This window comes from Drosophila obscura, unplaced genomic scaffold, assembly GCF_018151105.1.
Source record: "Drosophila obscura isolate BZ-5 IFL unplaced genomic scaffold, ASM1815110v1 contig_186, whole genome shotgun sequence".
In the NCBI taxonomy this organism is placed as follows: Eukaryota; Metazoa; Arthropoda; class Insecta; order Diptera; family Drosophilidae; genus Drosophila; species Drosophila obscura.
In genome coordinates, this window is record NW_024542774.1 from 4,731,719 (window position 1) to 4,752,094 (window position 20,376).

Here is a 20,376-nt window from a genome sequence, read left to right on the forward strand (position 1 = left end):
TTGATTTCGATTCACATTATTCAAGACTCGAAACAGTTTCGCAGCGGTACTCCAGCAATAAGGAGTTTTGGTTAATTTCTCAATCGAAACAATTAAAGGTGAGACTACTTTTAAATGAAAAGAACACGTTCAAAAATATAAATAATTTTTTAATTAAATTGGATATTCAAATTCATTAAGCACCAACATTTGAGTTTATTTAGTTTGGTCCGTAAATCAGTTTAAGAAATTACGAAGTATTTTGGATCACAATCAGTTCTTCAGATAGGAACATTGACAAATATCAGGCAGACAGGAAAATGTAAGCCGTCCATTACCGTGAGAATCGTAAATTAGAGATAGAGCAGAGCAGGTACCTATCGGCCCAGACCAAAAGAGCCAGCCAAAAATATTCGAACCGAAAATGGAACAACGAGAGGCGGGGTACCTGTCCAATAAACAAACACTCATAATTCAATCATTGGTACCTGAACTGAAGTGCTGATACAATGGTGCGTCCCTTTATCGTTTTCAGTTTGGAATATGTTGCGAATTCTTGCGATTGCACTGGCATTCTATGCCACAATACTATGTGCGACTGCTCAGCCGGTAAGCCTCTCGAGGATTAACCAATACTCCATACTCCATACAATAACTATACATTCATAAATTCTAATACGGCCATTTGTTCGCCCTCGGACGACGGAAAATATCCAGAATAATTCATCAAGTCTGCCGGAACGCCAGCCCTTTACTTCGGACTTTTTCTTTCGTCAAGTACGTAGTCCGAACTTCTCCAGTGAAAGCCTTTCAAAAACTGTCTCAACTGATTCCACAGCTGTTCGATGGGGAGAGCAGCACCTACAGCTACCTGCTGGCGGATCTGAAGACTGGCGAAGCCGTGATCATTGATCCCGTGCTGGAGCAAGCCAAGCGAGATGCCCAGCTGGTCAAGGACTTGGGCTTCAAGCTCAAATATGCCAGTGAATACTATATTATATGTAGAACTTGAATCACTTATTTAATATTTTCCCAAAGTCAACACACACATGCATGCGGATCACATCACGGGCAGCGGTTGGCTCAGAGAGCTGACGGGCTGCCAGTCGATGATTGCCGCCGCCAGCGGAGCCAAGGCGGATCTGTATCTGAGGGAGGGCGACCGCATTGAATTTGGTAGCCATGTCATTGATGTCCTAGCCACCCCGGGCCACACCAATGGCTGCATGAGCTATGTGATCAAGAAGCAGGGCTGCGTCTTCACTGGCGACACGGTTCTGATACGCGGCTGCGGGCGCACAGACTTCCAGGAGGGCAGCTCCGAAAGTCTCTACGAAAATGTTCACACCAAGATCTTTACACTGCCCGATAACTATCGCATCTATCCGGCCCATGACTACAAGTGAGTTGAAGGGGGATTAATATAAAGAGAGGATCGAATTTTAATCCTTTCATTCTTGCAGAGGACAGCTGGAGAGCAGCGTGTGGGAGGAGAAGCGCTATAACCCACGATTGGCCAAGGATCTGGAGGAGTTTATTCAGATCATGGACAATCTTAACTTGTCATATCCCAATAAGATAGGTACATATGTTTATGGCTGCTACTGTACACTGAGATTAAAACTAATGGAACTCTTTCAGATGTTTCTCTTCCTGCCAATCGAGAGTGCGGAGTCTACGATATACCCAAGGAGTAGTCCGGGAAAATATATGTAATGTTCGTGTAATTAAATTGTTTAATAGATGCATTGAAAAAATATCCAAGTTTATGTAAAATATAATTTCTGACCAAAGCTTTGGCATACATGAGCTTCAAAGCATTTCCACTATTTTTATCCACCACTGTCGGCACGAGCCGAGCACGTATTTTGAGACGCGATAGTGAATGCAGCAGTGTGCAGCATGATGCTTATGCACTCGAAACAAATCTGGGCGCCAGTGTGTGGGCTCGAGCCGAGCACGTATTTTGTGACGCGATGGTGATAAACTTTTAAAATAAACCTCACGTTAGCGTGTCTCTGCAGCCGTTTGAACGCTAGCGAAGAATGCAAACATTGTATAAGGGGGTTAACCACTCATTGTTAAACTCGTAATTGAACAATACAATTGAAAAGTAAATCTAAACGATTGATAAGTTAAAGCTATTTCTGGTGTTTAAATGCTTCGACTAACCGTTCAAATTCAGAACTTGATAAAGCTTTGCGAATGTGCGAGAGTAATTCAGAGAGGAGAGAGCAGAGAGCAGATTTCTCCCACACACGACACGATCCGATCTCAGGTGCGCTAAAGCTCTCTTCCCAGTCAAAAAAAGTTGATTTGCGGCAGCAGAGCCCGCAACTTGTCCGCAGTTCTCAGTCGACTAGTGCACAAAACGGTTGTTTTTTCGGGAAATATAAAGAATCATATCAGCATTAAGTACTACACTCCATAGGCGCTAACAAGGTGAGTTACTGGGTACCCAGCACCCCCGCTGAAAACAAAAACAAAAAGAACAAGTGTGAGTGAAACAATTGGCGAAGGTGAAGATAATTACTAAAGCTGAGACGTAGATCTGTTTGAATTTATTTATTTATTTATTCCTGTGAGCCAGTTTTCATTTATGAACTCTGATACTTCGCATTGAAACCAGTTACCTTAGCGCAAAACGCAGCTTACAATTACTCATTATTTTACTGTTGTTTTTTTGGGTTTATTTTTTCGCGCTGCGTTCGTCGTCCGTCTTGCCCTTGGATGGGTTAAAGTAACCAGTTATTCTTATGTGTGTGTGTGTGTGTGTGTGGGTGCAAGACTGCACTTGAGTCCCAATTTAAGCTGTCGAGAGGAAGCCAAGCTTCATTACAGTCCCCACACAATCCACGATGCCGCTACCTACGGCTTCGCTTTTGCTGAGTTTCTGATCAGAGGAATGCCACTTCCCACAGAACAGAACACTGTGGAACACTTGTTTGCCATCTTCTACCTATCGTATTGAAACTAATGTAACACTCTTATCTGCATATTTGGCATCGTTTACTCAACTCCATTGTTTGCAAATTCAATTCTTCAGCATTTTCAATGATGGGTACTAAAATTCTAACAATTCTATAAAAATAATTACAAGTATCATGCTGTTAGAATAGGCAAAAATAGCCAAGTCACATTCGAAAACTTTCCAGAAACTAGGAAAAACAGCAAAGCTGATAACTCTTGATTGAGCTTGAACGCTTGGCCATTAGTTTTCAATCAATTACGTTCGCTGACAGGTATACCTTTAATACCAGCCATTTGATGGACAACCGATGATTATTATCCGTAATTTGTCGCAAGGGTCTGAACTATTTCCTCCCATATATAAACAATGATTGCATATTAAAACAGGAACAAACTACGAGTGGCGCTGCCCTCAAATAAAGGTCCGACAATCGCATTTGACTTTTTTCTCAGATAGGAACTCCTTGGGCAGCCATAACCGTGAGAATCGTAAATTGTCGCCACACGCTTCGAGTGCAGATAAAGCAGGTACAAAAGAGCGTAACCAAATCTCCAGCATATCGGGAATACCAAACTGATAAGCGGCCGGCAGGCCTGGCCATTAAACGAGCATTTCTTTTGATGAACTCATAATTCCAGCTCATAATTCATTCACTGAGCATTGGAATTGAAGTGCGTATGAAAAAGAGATTGTTGATTGACCTTCCCCCAAGCCACGCTTAACCCTGTGTAAAATGCTGCTCAAATGTTGATTGGTGTGTGTGTGTGTCTGTACATTTATACGGATGGGTACTCGCATATACATATATCGTATATCATATATGACCCACAAATCGTTTAATAAACTGAGGTTAAAAGCTTTTATTCCGCCTGCCCGATTCAATGAACGGACAGTGTTCAAATCAAGCGAATATTCACCCGATGACGTGCTGGGTAGAGATGAGCGATAGCATCACAGGAATACCTTTTTCACCTTTTTGGGGGGCGCCTGGAACTGTTCGGACTTCGAACTACTTTATTTCCAGGCATTTAAGTCTGTCTGCCTGGATTGTTCACTCTCCTTGGAAGCATTACTCTACCCTTAACTCGAACCCTTGTTCTATTTCAGCTTGGAATATGATGCAAAGTATTGTCATCACTCTGGCACTCTGTGCCACAATCTGTGCTGCTGCTCAGACGGTAAGGGCCAACAGAGCGAGATGATGCTCCACAGAACATGCTTCTAACTTCTAACACTTATTTAATTTAATCCCGATTGCAGCGTAATACGCCCATACAGGCCATAGCCTATGTGAGCGGACCCGTCCAAGCGGACGGCAGCCAGGTCAAGGGGAATGTTACCTTCACACAGAACGACTGTGGCCAGAATGTCCATGTGCGTGTGCAATTGGAGGGTCTGAAGGAGGGCAAGCACGGCTTCCACGTCCACGAGAAGGGGGATCTGAGCAACGGCTGTACCAGCACGGGGGGTCACTATAATCCCGACAAGGTGAGTTGTCTGCGTTGCAAGTCTCCTTCTGCCTCAACTAATGAGTATTTTGGATTCCTTTGATCTCAGGTTGATCATGGCGGTCCCGATCATGAGGTGCGCCACGTGGGCGATTTGGGTAACCTGGAGGTCAACTCCACGGGCGTCGTTGACGTCACCTATACGGATAAGGTGATCAGTCTGACCGGCAACCGTGGCATTATCGGACGTGCCGTTGTTGTCCACGAGGGCGAGGACGATCTCGGACAGACCGATCACGTGGACTCCAAGAAGACGGGCAATGCGGGTGGCCGTATCGGTGAGCAGTCTGATCTGCCAAAGCCCTTTACATTTGATTCTAATTCAATATTTGATTTCCCTTGCAGGCTGCGGTGTGATTGGTGTTAAGTAAATATCTCTCTCTCTCTCTCTGTTCTCTGTTCCGTCAAAGAAAGACAAACTCGAATGGCTTTCGAATATTCTTTAATAAGTACTCGTATACATGTAACTTCGGTGCCCTGGCTAATGGATTGTTCTTACCCTCTCCCTGAGACTCCATTCCCAACCATACCATCCTGTCCACATAAACACCTCCTTCTCTTCCATTAACTGTCGCAGTTCACTGACTCTCTCCGCCTCTCTCTCTCTCTCTCTCTCTCTGTCTGGGTCTGTGTTTGTGTGTAATAAAAACAACAATAATTAACCGAAATCTAAGCTAAACATATTCATAGTATATATATATACCTATATACATATATATATATATATAGCAACTCATTCATATTTTTGTTGGCCTAAACAAACTCTTGCATCGATTGTTCATTCGGGGCGTGGGGAGGGGGTGGCCACGGCGTATTGCCTGCCACTTTTACCCCTAATTTGTACTAACATCATTACCATTAATGCGTATCGAACATATCGTACATATACGTATGTATGTATGTATGTATGTTTATGTTGGGGGGGGGGAGGTATTGTAAGGAGTAAGACCATCTGGAATGACTTACACCCTAATGAAACTGGAATTCAGTTTACCTAACCACAACGCTCTCGAGCTCATCAATCTATGCTAGTAGCTTCAACTTCTGGTCTGGCTTCTGTCTTGCAGTGGCGCCCCACAACAAGAGGCAGCACAAGTGGCAGCGCCTATACGAACACCATCAGCACATCATGTCCATCATCAGCCCCCACTGTACTATGTGCCCCATGAGGAGCCACAAGATCATGTTGTCTATCCACTCCAGCGCTATCCATCGTACCCATACCCATACCCATATCCGTATCCGTATCCGCACCCGTTCTATCTGTGAATCCGTCCTCACCCCGCCCTAGCTGAAGATTAGAATACATCTGTGCACCCAATCTTACACTACTTACAGCTCGGATGTGGACGAGTGGCCATGCCGCGATGGCGGCGTCGGAGGCCTGCGAAGCTCCCTCTCCATTCTAACCGTTGTCGTTGCTCTCTTCCTCTCGCGCAGCGTCTAACCCTGGCATGGGATCGTTCATCTAGCACACACACACCCACACACATACATACACGTACATTAATAATACTCCAACAGCATTATCCACCCAAACTAGAAAAAACTGAAGAAAATAACCAACTAAGTTAATTGTACGAGTATTACGTTTGAAATATTTGCTAATAAAATTTGTTATAATGTCAATCGGATTGAACCTTTTGGAATTGTTAAGATAAGTGACCAAAGATAGCACCAAGCGCTTGTTCCGATAACCATATCTTAGCCTTTATAAATTTACCAACAGAAGTCAAAGAGAACTTCTAATCTACGGCATGTTTCATACCAAGTAGTTCCACAAATTGTTATATTATTTTAAGACCTGCAATCTAGATGCCTGTTTCTTAACACTTTTAACTCACATTCCCATTGGACTTTTACTTTCTTAATCATTAAGTGTCCTTCGACTCCCACTCGGGGACTACAATTAAGCGGAAACCTTCAGCAAATGTTGGCCATCCCATAATTCATAGAACTGCTGTTTCTGTGGATTGTCCAGCGGATTCTTTCCAGAACTGTTGGTCAAGCAACAGTTTTTTATTTTTTATTTTTTTTTTTTGGTGAAATTGCCTAGATTTCTCCGATCAGATAGGACCTCTCACAGGGAGGGAGTCTTGAGGCACTCTGGAAATAAGTCGCGACACGCAACATTAACATCACCCAAAGCCTCTCTCTCCACCCCAGACCACACCACAGAATCACAAATGGGGCCAACTGATGACTCGACGGTAGCATACTTCTGGGCGCCTTCAATTATTTGCACAGTCTTGAATTCGGGTTCTTGGAGAGCGTTTATAACTTTCGTTTTGTTTCCTTTCGTTTCCTTTGCACCTCACACGAAAGCACGCAATTAATTTCTCCTTGAGCCCGGTCTAGTCCAAAGTGTGAAGTGCCTGGCGAGCCGAAGCCGGAGCCTTAGTCTGAACTTTAAAGGGAAATTCCAGCAGCGTTTTTTATGGTAATAAGTGCAATGACCCGCCAGGAAAACAATGGTGCGGTAAGGTAAGCTTCACGCAACACAAAAATAAAGAAAGGAAAGAAAAGGAAAGGCTGGTCTGGTCTGGTCTGGGGGGCGCACGTAAGCAATCACCCTGTCCACTGTGGTCAAAGTTGTTTGGCTTTTGGTTCTGTATCGAGTTACTATTCGAAATGGGTTACAAAGCATAAAACCAGCACCCCATTCCCTCTTCACAATTCCCTATTCCCTATGCCCATTCCTATCCCAATTCTGAACTAATCATGCCTGTCCGGGGCTGGCTTGGCCTGAATTCGAAACGGGCCCCTAAGACTTTCACTCACTTTTACTTTTGTTACCCACTACTGCCCACTACTGCCCACCGCTCCAATCCGTTGCCAGCGCCAACCTCCAACTGGCCACAACACCAGCGCTCGAGCGCCGAGCGCCGAGAATGCTTCTAAAGCCCAGCCGGACCGTGGCTCTGGTCAGTTCGTGGTTTAGCTTCCCATTGACCGCACGCGTCTACTGATCACACAATTCCCCGGCATTGCGGTTCTCTGTCTCTCCTGCAACTGCGTTCCATCCTAATCTAAAGTTGCAATTGGAATTGGCTTCCATTGAGTAAAAATCAAAATGCGTTCTTGCGGTCCGAGCTTAATCAAATATGTTTTGTTTGCCTTCAATGTGCTCTTTGCGGTGAGTGTTAATTAGTCTTGAATACATCAAACTTCAGTTTTAAATGTGACGTCAGAGGGGTCTTCTATAAGGATACGTAATTTAAGTAACAGAGCCATGGAAGTGCATGTTGCAGGAACTGATGATGCTTGGCATTTTCAAGCAATTTCTTTAAACTAAAGTAAACTATATCTTCACTTTCAATGGCAATCCCTAGCTATCCCCGCTGATAAGCCCAAGGAATTCCAATCGAACCTAAATCGTATTGATTTCCGATTCATATTGCCAAATGGCCTGGAACATTCCAACTATGTGTAATTCGCCCTAATAAATCCACTTTCAGCACTATAATCACGCTCATGCACAAAGTCTTGTTTAGTTGCCTCATTTAGATGATTATCGCTGGAGAATGACATTTGCATTGGCCATCGAATGGGCTCCGAATGAGCCTGGTAGGGGGGGTAGTTGCAGCTGGCAAATGTGATTTGAGTGTATTTGATTGTGCCAGCATGCAATTGGATGTACGATGTACGACACGACCACAGAGTGTCCTTCGCATTGACCAACAGAGCAAACAACTCACTGGCAATGACATGAACGTGGACATGAACATGGAAATGCCATTGACGTGGCGTGGAAATGTCATGGGCTGTGGGTGGCGCTGATGTCAATCGTGGGACAATTAGATTTGGAAATGTAAATACTAATACGACTTGATTGGAAGCCATTAGCCTAATTGTACGCGGGATATACGTACACGTGTATTGGGGGACTCTGTGGGGCTGCACTCTCTGGCATTTGTTAATTGTTTTAATCGAATCCGATCACACGCTTACAGCTCTCGGGCCTCGGCATACTCATTGCTGGAGCAATTGTGCTGGCCGATGTCAATGAGTTCAATCACTTTGTGGAGGGCCGAGTGCTAGCACCGCCCATTGTCTTGATTGTGACGGGTCTGATCATATTCCTGATCGCCTCGCTGGGCTGCTTCGGTGCGATCAAGGAGTCACCAACGCTCCTGCTAACGGTAGGTGTTCTCGAACAGCTCCTGCCCCACCGCAGAAAACGCTTCTAACCAAGGTGCATTCCATTTACAGTTTGCTGTCCTGTTGGCCGTCATCTTCATCGTTGAGCTGGCCGTGGGCATTGCCGCCAGCGTGTTCAAGAAGGACCTAGAGATGATGGTGAAGAACTCGCTGCAGGAGTCCATTAAGCGCTCCAGCAGCGAGGACACCGTGGCCTGGGACAACATCCAGCGCAAGCTGATGTGCTGTGGCGTCGATACCCCGGCCGATTGGAGGGCCATCAGTGCCAACAAGACGCTGCCGGCTAGCTGCTGTCAGCCGCAGTTCATCGACACGACTGTCGGGCATTGTCTGGACTCGCCGGCCCTCGGCAAGGACAAGTACTACCAGGACGGATGCGTGGGCAAGCTGAAGGATCGCATCGATAAGAACGCCAGCATCCTGATCGGTGTGGGCATCGGCATTGCCTTCATCCAGATCCTTGGCATTATTCTCGCCTGCTATCTGGCCTCCTCCATACGGCGGGAACAGGCCAAGTAATCCACATCGCATTCCCCCTTCCTGTTCGTTTACCCATTCATATCTCTATTATTGATAACTATTGAAATGTATGTAGTGGAATTTGTCTAATTTACGCTCAACTAATCGGAACTGCATACGAAGAATATGAGCAGCAGAAAGCGCAACAATCTCACAGCTGTCAACTGTCCCCCAACCCCCCCAACCCACCATCCACCACCCACCCAATCATTGCTTCCTCTTTGTCAATTAAACTATTCCAAAACTTAATTTCTCTCCAATGTTTGCAATGCTCGAAATGTAACTGCAAAGTTATATAATCCGCTGACTGGGAGCCTTTCTTTTTCTCTCTAATCTTCTATAGTTCTCCCACCTACTGTTCCCAGTTTCTGTAGCTTGTTGCGCTGTACGACAGACTCAAACTAATTGTTGCTTTTAATTATCAAAAATAAAAATAAAAATTACATAAAACAAGACAAAGGAAGAGGCACTTGGTGTCATTTGGTGTCGTGTCCTTTAGTTATTTATTGTTTTTGTTATTTGGAGGGAACTACTCGTACATTCGATTGCAATTGGCCAGGCACAACGTCCACACAAGCTTGGATTTGATTTGCTAGCCCCTAGGGGGCCGTCTACACCAAAACAGTTAAGCTAACAGAGGGGGCTGCATGGCCTACACAGCTACGCAATGGAATGGAATGGACGCTGCTGATGTGTCTCAGCCGTGTGTGTGTGTGTGGGTGCGATGGCGGTATAACAAGTGCGGCAGGTTCGGCTACTTCTACGTCCACTAGGGGGGTGGCAAATGCAATAGTAATGGTCATGGTCCATGCTCCATGGACCGGAGTCTACGGCTGACTAATCCTCCACTCTCACTTGCTCTGCAGGAGGGACTCGGAGAGGCGCTCGATGGCCGTGGCGGCTGGCATCTTGCGCGAATCCTTCTCGCTGACCTCGAGTGCCGCTGCCGCTGCCTCGGCGGCCTCTGCCTCCTGCTGGACGCGGGCCTCCTCCTGCTCGCGCTGCTTCTGGAAGTGACGGAACTCCGTGGGCGTCAGCATGCCGCGCAGCACCGTGTCATAGCTGACACTCACGCCCTTGGCGCACATCTTCTGGAAGAGCTTCCAGCACTCGCGCTCCTTGATGCTGCGCACGTACGGCGGATAGTTGTGGTCCTGCTGCTCGGAGCAGTTGGCCGCGTTGTTGTTGTTCTCCTTCTTGGCCTCCTCCGGCGACAGCATGCTGGAAGGGGCATCGGCACCACCGATCGGCCCACCCTGGGCCTGCATGGCCTGCTTCCTCTGCGGCTGATCCGACTTGGAGCCGGACCCTTCGCTCAGAAAAATGGAGACAGGCGGCGCCGTCGGCGGTCGATTGGCGCGTATACGGGCAGCTAGAGGGGCTATCGAGCCGCGTCGGATCATGTGCGAGTACTCCTTGGACGCCAGTTGGAAGGTGGGCGGATAGCTGTCTTGAAACGAGACTGCCAAATAGCTTTAGCTCAGTCGCTAGCGTGGGGGGTTGGGGTGGGGGTGGGGGGATCAGCTGGGATCTTGAGACTTACCCGATTTGCCCGTCTTCCGCAAGAGCGGAGCCCTTCTCTGGGGACTGCGCTGCGTGGCTCCCGGCGGCTGTTTGTCGCCACCGCCACCTGGCGTGGAGGTCGCCGAGTTGTTCTCCTCCCGCTCCGAATCGCTGCCCTCGGAGCTCAGCAGGGACACCAGAGTGATGACATCGGGGGCCACAACGCTGCGAGTCCTGCCCAGGGTCTTCTTGCTGGAGGCGTCACTGCCACCCAGGAGGGAACTGCCCTCGACTCCCGCGGTGGGCGATGCCCCGCCAGCCACCGAGGAGGCGGTGCGCGTGAAGATCTTGCGGCGGCGCAGCTTCTGCTGGCTCCGCTTGCTGGCCGCAATCACGCTCTTGCTGTTCTCGTCCAGACCCCGCACCGGAGCGGACATAGCACGCACCAAGGGCGGACGTCGCTGTACGGTCAGAGCAGTTGGCGACACACTCAAGGGATGGGCTTGAGTATTGGGAGCTGCCGCTGGTTGCGGCCTGTGGGGCTGCTGCTCACCGCTCTCCGTGGCGCTGTCGATGTCACTGGGAATGGGCTCCTGCTCGTTGGTGGCCCGAATCGTCTGGGCCAGCACAATGTTGAGATTGATGCGATTCTTGTCCGCCTTGGCGCTGCTGCAAAACGGAAATGGATGGAAAATTGGATGGAAAGAAGCGAAAGTTTTGAGTGACCTGACCTGACCTGACCCGGCCTACTCTTCCCCTCTGCCTGTCTGCGTCGCTACCACTGTGCTCAGGTCTAAATTTAAATCAAATTATTTGGCATTAGTTTGAGGCAATTTATGCTGTTCTCGATTCCCAAGCATGCAACACACCCACACCCGACCAGGCACAGAAATAGAAATTAACTGGCGATGATTCCGGTTACTCCCACAGCCGAACCCACACCCACACCCTCAACCACTGCCAGTGGCAGTCCCTCAGTCGTGTGTGTGATTGGGTAAATGAAACCATGTCAATTACATTTGCAATTTGCACCCGAAAAAAGGAAACGTACAGAGCGAGTGGAGTGGAGTGGAGTGTGCTGCCACGAAAGTGAGTCCATAAATCTGTAGGAGTTCGTTGAACCCTCCACACTCACACAGTACACATACTCCCACCATCCCCCCCCTAGCAGCTATCTTGTCAGGCAATGATCGACTTAAGTATGCCGCAAGTCGGCTCCGGCTGACTCGGGAGTCGAGTCCTGCTGCTCCTTGCTCCTAGCTGCTATTGCGAGCATGTCTAGCGTGTGTTATGCACTGCACATAAAACTTTGACGTTTGATTCTGGTGTTAAGCATGCAAATTGTTGCCCCCTCCCTCCCTCACCCCATCCCTTCTGGGGAAAGTGTCATTTTCGGCATAGTTATATATTTACATAGATAATATCAATGGGGAGGCGGTGTGGGTGTGGGGGCTAATACGCACCCACCTGACACCAAGGTCAAACAAATGGTAAGCCCCAAAGCATATGTAGAGGTATTCCATGGGTAAGAATGTCAGAACTTTCGTTCCATATACTGCCTACGAGGAGCCACACTGACAATACCGCAAACGAGGATTCTTGGAGCCAGAAATCCTTGCGCAAATGTTCCTTTTGTTCCCCAAAATCTAATTCGTACTTACTTCTTTGGATCCGCGTGATCGGTCGGAGGGAGCCTTTCCGGCTCGTGGTCCAGCGATGGCTTCAGCAGCGAGGACGTGGAGGACCAGGCCGCCAGACTCCTCTCTCTCGGCCGCAGAGAGCTCTGGGTGGAGGTTACGCGCGGGGCAAACTTCGGCGTCGGCTCATCGACGGCGAGCGTTGGCTGGCGGCTCACGGGATAGAGCTTCTGGCGAATGTTCTCAATGGAGCGGCCGACGGAGAGGCCGCGCGATAGGTAGCCCCGCTGCTGGGCCGTGAACTTCGAGGCGGGCTCGATGAAGGAGTGCTGCTTGCGCACACCTACGGGCGGAGGTAGCGGAAAGCGCGCAGAGGTGGCGGTCCTGGCCGTGCTGGATGATCCGTTCGACGTTCCAGCTGTCTGAAACCGACGACGGCTCGACACAGACAGCGACATGATGGCGACAAGCAGGCCGACCTTTGATTAGCAACGGTGACAATGATAACGGAACCAAATGGGAGTGGGAGTGGGATTGGGTATGGGAATGGGGATACGGGATTGTCGATTGTCGAGAGGACGGGGCCTGGATGACTAACAGTCAGTCCTGTGTGGGCTTGGGGTGGGGTTTCAATTGCCAATCAATGTGGCACATCGAATGCAAATCAATTACGAAGTCATTAAGCCCCCCCCCAGAGGCAATAACTTTGTCAACAAAGCACAGCCCAGCCCAGCCAGGGGAAACAGAGAAAACCGAAAGCCAAAAAAAAAAAACACCAAAAACTGTAAACCAAAAGCAAAAGCAGCCGCAGTCACGAAAGCGAAAGCCACTTGAGGGGAAGTACCCCAGCCCGCCGCTCCGCCGGAGCCTATTCGACGCGATGTTGTGGCCGGCCCCAAGCTCTACTTATGTTCTGTGTTTGTGATTGTGGAGGCTTCCACGTCCACACTGTTTGCCTGCCGTGCACCGACTGCGTTTTGTGAATGGAAAGCTCCGGCTCCTGCACCAGCAGGACCAATCAGGCTTCGTATCGAATCCGCTTTCGGGCCTGTGTCTCACTGTTTATGTTACCAACAAACAATCAACAAAATCATATCGTTGGCAAGGAGTCAGCCAGCGCCGCGGTGCCTGTTATGCTTACGCTCTCTCTTGGCTCCGGCTCCGGCTCCAGTTTGGTTTGGTTCGGTTCGGTTGTTTGTTCCATTTCCGGCCCACACGACCACCCCCACACATCAGCGCCGCAGACACGTGCAACTAGAAGCCCTCCCCCCTGCTCCATGCCCCGTCTGTGGATGGGTCTGCCAAGTTTTCGCTCAACTCAATGAACTCGCACGAACTTTTGTTTTCATTTGGCTACGCCTGCAGCCAGCAGCCACAAACCAGAAATGTAATCGAATTCAGCTGAAACGAATGAATCCTTTCTTATTTTATTGTCACATCTCTCACACAGGACACGGGCTGTACAGATGCCAGTGGGTCAGAACTCTAAGCGAGGACTTGTTGCACCGCCATTACACACGCTACACGCCATTGCTTTTCAGTTCTACTCTGTTAGGTTCAGCTGCTGCTCACATCGATCTATCTTGAGGCTCAGAAGCCGATAAGTGGGTAAGCCTTGCCCATGAATGAATGTGTCCTCCGGAAGGCAGCAAGAGAGAGAGAGAGAGAGAGAGAGAGTGAGAGGAAATGCGTACGAGTTGCTCAATGTCAATATGGAAGAGTTAGATGTGTGTGTGGGGAGCATGTCTTTGGGGTAGGTATTCTCCTCTCCCGTTAGAAAGTGAAAAAACTTTCATATTTGTGACAATTTCAAATTCATCAAAGACATGCAAAAGTTGCCGTGCGCGTCGGCAATCAAAAGAAAACGTAACGTACACAGGTGAGACGAGGCGAGACGAGACGCAGGCAGGGACGTAGCGAGAACAAACAGAAATGGGCATAAAACGGAGCTGAGAGCTGAGCAGCAACAACAGGCAAAAGGAATGCCCAAAACTAAATCAAGCCCAGTCCAAGGTCAAAGCCACATCAGCCATCAAGCAAGTCATTTCCATATATGCCAGTAAATACGAGTAGGTACTATATACATACATATACCTGCCTATCCTACATGTTGGCGTTGGCTCTGCTGGCATCACGGCAAATAAAATGTACTTAAAACAAAACTGAAAGGCCCCTTAAAGTACGGAATTGCGGGTGGTAGTGGTACCCGGCATTAATCATTTCAAGTCGATATTTATTGCAGGTGCTCGATGACGCGACTTTGACTTTGACGACGGGCCATGTACCCACACCGATCAGACACACAGGCAGAAACCACGGACCACGGGGGCGAGTGGGAGCGGGAGCGGGAGTGGGAGTGGATTCCGTTTCGCTTTTTGCAATTTATAATCAATTACAATGGAATTGCCGTAAATAAGCAGAGCCAAATAAATGCATATTAGACAGAATGGTCGTAACCAAATACGGAGCGGTACCAGCAAACTTTATTCCGCTGTCATGTCAAAAAAAAACAAAAAGAAAAAACCATTTTAATTGAGAAAATCGGCATAGAGGAATTTACTGTGCCTGGAACAGGGTAACCAAATAAAAAAGATTGCAATTGTATGGAGTGGATAACGTAGGATTAGCAAAATAATACACAAATACATGGATCTAAAATTCAGTTAACAAAACGAGTACTATTCAAAACGTAACAGCAACTCAAGTATCGATAGCTACTTGCTACCGCAATCGATATACCGAAACTAGCAACGCTGGGGAGCAGCTGATAGTGTGACCATCAACTATCGCCAGACTTCGTAAAATTTCGTCAACACTCGAGCTGTCAAATGACGTCGCTGCTGTCGTGGCGTTCAAAGTAAAAAGAAAGTGTCAGCGGTTTTGTTGGGCGCTCCTGGAATTAAGCGAATTTTCAATTAAAAACCACAGCAAAACCTACCGGAAATGTGCCGTCAACTGGTTGCCCTCTGCCTGATCGCCCTGATGGGTGCATCCGGTGTCTACGGAAGCTGCAAGGCCACCGTGTCGTCGTTTAGCACACAAGATGCCACCATTCTGATGCAGCTGGCGCACGTTGCCGAGCTCACGCTGCAGTGCAGCAACTCTGCACAGCCCAGCCTGTTCGCCGAGTTCCCCTGCGGCAAGGTTGTGCCCGTGGCCAAGATTGGCGACAGCAAGTACCAGGTGAGTCCCCCCCCCCCAATCCTCACATCGCACTTCTTGAACGAAATATTATAATATGCCGATTGCAGGTGAGCTGGGTGGAGGATATCAAGCAAGGTAGCAGCGGCAACGTCCAGGTGCGTCTCTTCGATGAGGATGGCTATGCCAACGTACGCAAGGCACAGCGCGACGGCGATAAGGTCTCGTCGGTTAAGTCCCTGCTGGACATCACCGTGCCCACCAAGAGCGCTTACAAGGGTCCCTGGGTAAAGGCCGAGATTCTTGCCGCCGTCCTGGTGACCGGAGTTGCGTACTTCGCGTTCACCACCAAGAGCAAGGTTCAAGCCTAGGATTGCATCTCATTCGATGTAAATTGCCGACCCATTGAATGAAATTCATTCACCTATTTCACGTAGCAACAAATTAGCGACTCCGAGCTGGATCCTAGAGATTTTTTACCAATAAGCATCCAAAATTGGGTTGAAAATAAAAATTTTAAAAAACCGAATGCGTCGAATTGAGAAACGAGCATAATTAAGGATGCGCGGAGTTGTACAAATACTTGTCAATTTGCCTTGTCAGACCAAGTGTCACTTGGTCCGATTGACAAACGATGTATTCAATTAGTCCTATCTTATCTCTGTGCTCTTAATTACTTGTCTGTGCGAGGATAAGAACCTCTGCGCGCCTCTCACCAGGCTCATTCATTGGCGGCCACGGCTCATCTATGCTCGGCAACCCTACAGCCCCTACTGGGGACCGATGACATTCCGGGTGCACACCCTGAGTGACGGCGGAGCAGCTTCCTCGCCCATGAGCGTGGTGTATGCGGTCTGCGTCCGGCTGTTCGCCGTCTGCGGCTACCTGGACAGCGTGCTGATTAAGCTGGAGGATAAGCGAATGGCCGCAGGTTGGGGTCTTCCAGCAATGGCGCATGCACAACAGGCAGGCGGCGATCATGGGGAGCAGCATTCCGCTCAATGTGTCCACGATTTCCATGGTATACAACGGCATGGCCAACTATGTGATTATCCTGGTGCAACTGCTGTTCCAGCAGCAGCAGATCAAGGATCGGCAGAGGGCCATGGGCAGGGATGTGGACATTGTAGGGCCAATGGGTCCCACTACTCATATGGATTAGCTTATCTCGTTTACCTTTAATGTTCATTCATTAGTGCATAGCTAAAGAATTCTCTCTGGACAGTTCTTCCTGTTTATCACAGAACAGAAGATTGGTTCAGCCAGAAGCAATGACTAGTCGATACTCGTATGCGGTGTATCTTAACTAAATGAATCTTAATCTGTTCTATTACTTGAAGAAATAACTGCGGCAGCTCCCCGCGGCGAGTTTTTTGCGATGGGAATAGGTGGAGAGCGTCCTCATAGCACTCTTCAGAACAGTCGCATATTCCGTCAACTCGGCCTTGGTGAAATTGCTTATAAGACTAAGATCTTCGTAGCAGAAGTAGCAAATGTATTCATCGTCCATGCCATCCCACAGGTCGAGAAGCAACTGCAAGGAGATTATTAAATAAATTAATCAATGATGGATGGATGGATGGGGGCTAAGGATACGCACGGCAAGGAAAACAGTTGTCAACGTTGATTCTGGGTTGATTTCTTTCGAGTGGTGGAGAAGAATGACCGTGGTGACGAGGTGATAGTTACGAATCTTGGGCAAGTCCTTCGCAATGCACAGAGCCTGCATCAGGAGGATTGCATCTTTGGCGGCTTTGCTCGTCTTCTCCAGCAGCGACAGCTCGTATTCAGCGGCGATCATCAAGAACGTGGTGGCCTTGGATCTCTTCGGGCCAGGCGCCGCCTTCGGTAGAGCCTGGCACCTGGATCCGTTCGATATAATTTTTACGGCTGGCGCGAAATCAATGAAAAACTCGCGGGCGCTCGATATGGCATGGATGGTGTGGCAGTTGTTGCGCCTCTTGTAGCGCAGCATGTAGATCTCACGCCTGCCCCTGACAGTGGCGCCATGGGCTTTGTCGAGGATGGCCTCCATCCAGGCATGGACATCCTCTCGTTTCAGCTCGGATGCATCAGTCAGCAGATTGTCCAACACAAACTTGCTGCAGGGCACATTCTGGAAATTCAAATGGCAGATCCCCGGCCGGTCCTGGTCCTTTCTCACGTTAATCTTCTCATAGGAGGGGAACTGTATCTCCATCATGACGTCGTACTTGTTGTCGCTGCACAGGCGAATGCCGTGCCCGCCACTTCCTGAGAAATGAGAACGGAATGAGAACTTCCTCCCCTCCCCACACCACCCTCTCCATGCACACCCATCACTCACCAAAGACTATTGAGTTGATTGTACAAGTTTCCTTCAGTTTTTGATCGTCCCGCCACATTTTTACCATAAAATCGAGAATATTCCTAAAATCGACATCATTCTGACCATTGAATGGGTTGCGCAGCTCATCGGCAATTTCCTGTAGCTGCTTTTCGAACACGGAACTCATTTTGTGCTTAAATAAAGTGGATAAAAAGGATAACCATGCATTGAATGAAACAGTTTGGCGATACTTGTATTCCTTCTACGAGTATAGTCGCAAAATATGATATTCGATATCAGTTTCAAGAAGAATCCCGAAGCATGATTCTGTTAATGAGTAGCACTATAAAATGTCTTACAAGAACAGAGCGAAATCGCATATGGACTTGTATTGGTATTATACATATGGTAAGACAGACTAACCTCCAAACACACCGCAAAAGGACCGTTAGACATTCTAGGCTATGCCTTATGAGCCCCAGATCATATGGGCTAGTACCTCCTACTCTTGCGCTTGGCATACTTGAGAATACTTTTCATCCATATTCCAGTGGAGAAATGCCTCTGAAAAGGATCTTTCAATAGGTTAATGATTCCAACCGATCCCATACATATGTCCCATACGGGATATTGGGCTACTTCCGAAAAGATCGACGCTCCATGTCCATGTCCAGCTCAGTCACTGGAGCTTACTCTCCTCAAAAACTTATGGGGGAATTTCAAAGGCAAATGCAAATACTTCTACCCAAATCGTATTAAAGTGGTGAAGGGAATTTATTGACCAAAGCCAGGCCGGTGCAAGAAGTTCATATTAAACATCAAGCAAAACTACCAAGTATTTTAATGAATAGCATTTTAATGAGAAACATGAATTTATCTCTGTTATCAGTCTATAGTTGAAACTATTGTGAATAGCATAGTGCATATATAGAAGTATTTATGTATCTACGAGCATGATTGGAGTTCTACGACACATCGTAGACAAATCTAGAAATGAATGGTCAAAAATTGTATTATGGGTCCAGTGATTTGTGTCCACTCTAGGAGGGGTTTCCACCTGAGTGAGATGATCCAATAAGCTCCACCTTTCGGTGCAGTACTCCCAATAATTGGGACTTAGTAGAGCTGATTGAGAACTCTAAATTTTGAGCTAGAAATGGATGCTTTCCTTTTGGTCTGAAGATAAATTTAGGTATGCAAATGGATTGAAGTTATGGCTACGAATATATTGAAAACATAAGATGTAATTTGATGAGACTTGGAATGAGGCATGGCGAATAGGGAAAGGGGGTAAGGGCAGGGCAGGCGGGTCAGGTCAGGTTCATACGGGATACGCTGCTGTATGGGTTTGACCACATGCATATGTAGTGCAGTTTGCATCAAACTCCAGAGTGCCGCTGACCAGCCGTGGGACGTACATATGTACATATGTATGCTTTGGTCCGCTTTGCACCGACCAACATTCACACCAATGCACGTTGTACATAGACCTGCATGTATATGGTATGTACTGCATCCAGATTATATAGAAAATCACACACACATGTACATAGAACATACACATACATATGGATGTACATATGTATGTAGTGCATGTGAGAGGGAGGTACACACGCAAAGCGCTCAACAGTGCCGCACTCCGGACATCGTTTATCGATTTACAAAAGGCAACAACAACAACAAAAGCTCTTCCAGCGGCAGTAGGTAGGCCGCTCTCTGCACCGTCCACCCCCTCACCCGCTTCCTCCACCGCTTCCTCCCCCGCTCCACAAACACAACCAAAACAGCGGCGGAGAGACAGAATTACACACACATACACAACTAATACATATGTATGTATGTACGCCCATGCATAGCCATGCCTTCACCGCCGCCGAACAACGACGGGTAGGGCAAAACGCCCAACGCCCCACCTTCCCCCACCCATGCATCCATCCTCCCACCCTGCGGCACATCTTTCCACAAAATGTTGCTGCTGCTGCTGCTTGGGGGAGTGGGGGCAGCTGGCAGAAGGCCATGATGATGATGGCGATGATGATGATGACTATGGAAGAGGCATGCCGGGAGCTGGCAGAACGGTGGGAGGGGGGCCGGTCGCCAGGACGAGGCAGGCGGCTGCCACTGACTGCCTGAGTGTGCGTGTATACAGTGAAAGAGAGAAACAGCAAGCCAGGGGAGCTAGGTGGAACGGACGTCGCAGTAGGAGCTGTCGCTGGCTGAAGGCTGAAGGAAGGCACGGGCATAGAGAGAAAAGCGAAAAAATATAATAAAAGCAACAAAAACCCGCACAAGCGAAAGAGATACAAACACACACACGGACAGAGAAACACACGCAGCTGGCACATACACACACACACACACACACACAGGCGCCATCTACGTGTTAGTTTGGGGCTCAGCTCAGTCCGCCTCGCACAAGTAGGCAAGAGGGCGCGGACGAGAAGGCGTGCAGTGGCTGGCTGTCGAGAGGGGGGTTAACTGGTCGTAGGTTCGGTCGCCAGCAGTCAGCACTGGGGCTGAGTGGGGCCTGAGTGGGGGCCGACGCCAACGACGACGACGACGACGACTACGTCGCTGGCAACAAAAACAACTTGGAAAAGGAAAAAGAGTCGCAACAAAAGCAACAACACGAACTGTTGTCAGAGGAGA

The 20,376-nt window shown here is 48.2% G+C and overlaps 6 protein-coding genes across 7 annotated transcripts; 4 read left to right on the plus strand and 2 right to left on the minus strand.

The window, feature by feature from the left end:
* The first annotated feature begins 26 nt into the window (after positions 1 to 26).
* On the plus strand, positions 27 to 1,738 carry LOC111077982 (persulfide dioxygenase ETHE1, mitochondrial-like). Its single transcript, XM_022372508.2, has 7 exons — positions 27 to 98; positions 515 to 588; positions 697 to 756; positions 818 to 962; positions 1,018 to 1,381; positions 1,443 to 1,561; positions 1,621 to 1,738. Exons 2-7 carry the CDS (start codon positions 523 to 525, stop codon positions 1,674 to 1,676), a joined length of 810 nt encoding a protein of 269 aa, XP_022228200.1. The 5' UTR covers positions 27 to 98; positions 515 to 522; the 3' UTR covers positions 1,677 to 1,738.
* A 575-nt stretch (positions 1,739 to 2,313) lies between these two features.
* LOC111077984 (extracellular superoxide dismutase [Cu-Zn]) lies at positions 2,314 to 6,087 on the plus strand. The gene is made up of 6 exons (XM_022372510.2): positions 2,314 to 2,421; positions 4,058 to 4,128; positions 4,211 to 4,438; positions 4,508 to 4,736; positions 4,804 to 4,825; positions 5,797 to 6,087. The coding sequence occupies exons 2-6, from the start codon at positions 4,066 to 4,068 to the stop codon at positions 5,903 to 5,905; spliced, it is 651 nt and encodes a 216-aa protein (XP_022228202.2). The 5' UTR covers positions 2,314 to 2,421; positions 4,058 to 4,065; the 3' UTR covers positions 5,906 to 6,087.
* A 559-nt stretch (positions 6,088 to 6,646) lies between these two features.
* Positions 6,647 to 9,313, plus strand: LOC111077983 (CD63 antigen). The gene is made up of 3 exons (XM_022372509.2): positions 6,647 to 7,594; positions 8,412 to 8,600; positions 8,671 to 9,313. The coding sequence occupies exons 1-3, from the start codon at positions 7,532 to 7,534 to the stop codon at positions 9,136 to 9,138; spliced, it is 720 nt and encodes a 239-aa protein (XP_022228201.2). The 5' UTR covers positions 6,647 to 7,531; the 3' UTR covers positions 9,139 to 9,313.
* Positions 9,314 to 9,629: 316 nt separating this feature from the next.
* On the minus strand, positions 9,630 to 13,234 carry LOC111077981. Of its 2 annotated transcripts, none has more exons than XM_022372506.2 (3): positions 12,303 to 13,234; positions 10,682 to 11,310; positions 9,630 to 10,588 (listed from the first exon to the last, which is right to left on the minus strand). In XM_022372506.2, the coding sequence occupies exons 1-3, from the start codon at positions 12,734 to 12,736 to the stop codon at positions 9,990 to 9,992; spliced, it is 1,662 nt and encodes a 553-aa protein (XP_022228198.2). In that variant the 5' UTR covers positions 12,737 to 13,234; the 3' UTR covers positions 9,630 to 9,989. The 2 variants fall into 2 exon arrangements, with proteins under 2 accessions (XP_022228198.2, XP_022228197.2); XM_022372505.2 differs by having other exon boundaries at positions 9,630 to 10,600.
* Positions 13,235 to 15,114: 1,880 nt separating this feature from the next.
* Positions 15,115 to 15,948, plus strand: LOC111077979 (translocon-associated protein subunit delta). The gene is made up of 2 exons (XM_022372503.2): positions 15,115 to 15,461; positions 15,530 to 15,948. Exons 1-2 carry the CDS (start codon positions 15,222 to 15,224, stop codon positions 15,788 to 15,790), a joined length of 501 nt encoding a protein of 166 aa, XP_022228195.1. The 5' UTR covers positions 15,115 to 15,221; the 3' UTR covers positions 15,791 to 15,948.
* Positions 15,949 to 16,585: 637 nt separating this feature from the next.
* Positions 16,586 to 18,198, minus strand: LOC111077992. The gene is made up of 4 exons (XM_022372519.2): positions 18,151 to 18,198; positions 17,746 to 17,920; positions 17,020 to 17,672; positions 16,586 to 16,953 (listed from the first exon to the last, which is right to left on the minus strand). Exons 1-4 carry the CDS (start codon positions 18,181 to 18,183, stop codon positions 16,750 to 16,752), a joined length of 1,065 nt encoding a protein of 354 aa, XP_022228211.2. The 5' UTR covers positions 18,184 to 18,198; the 3' UTR covers positions 16,586 to 16,749.
* Positions 18,199 to 20,376: the final 2,178 nt, after the last annotated feature.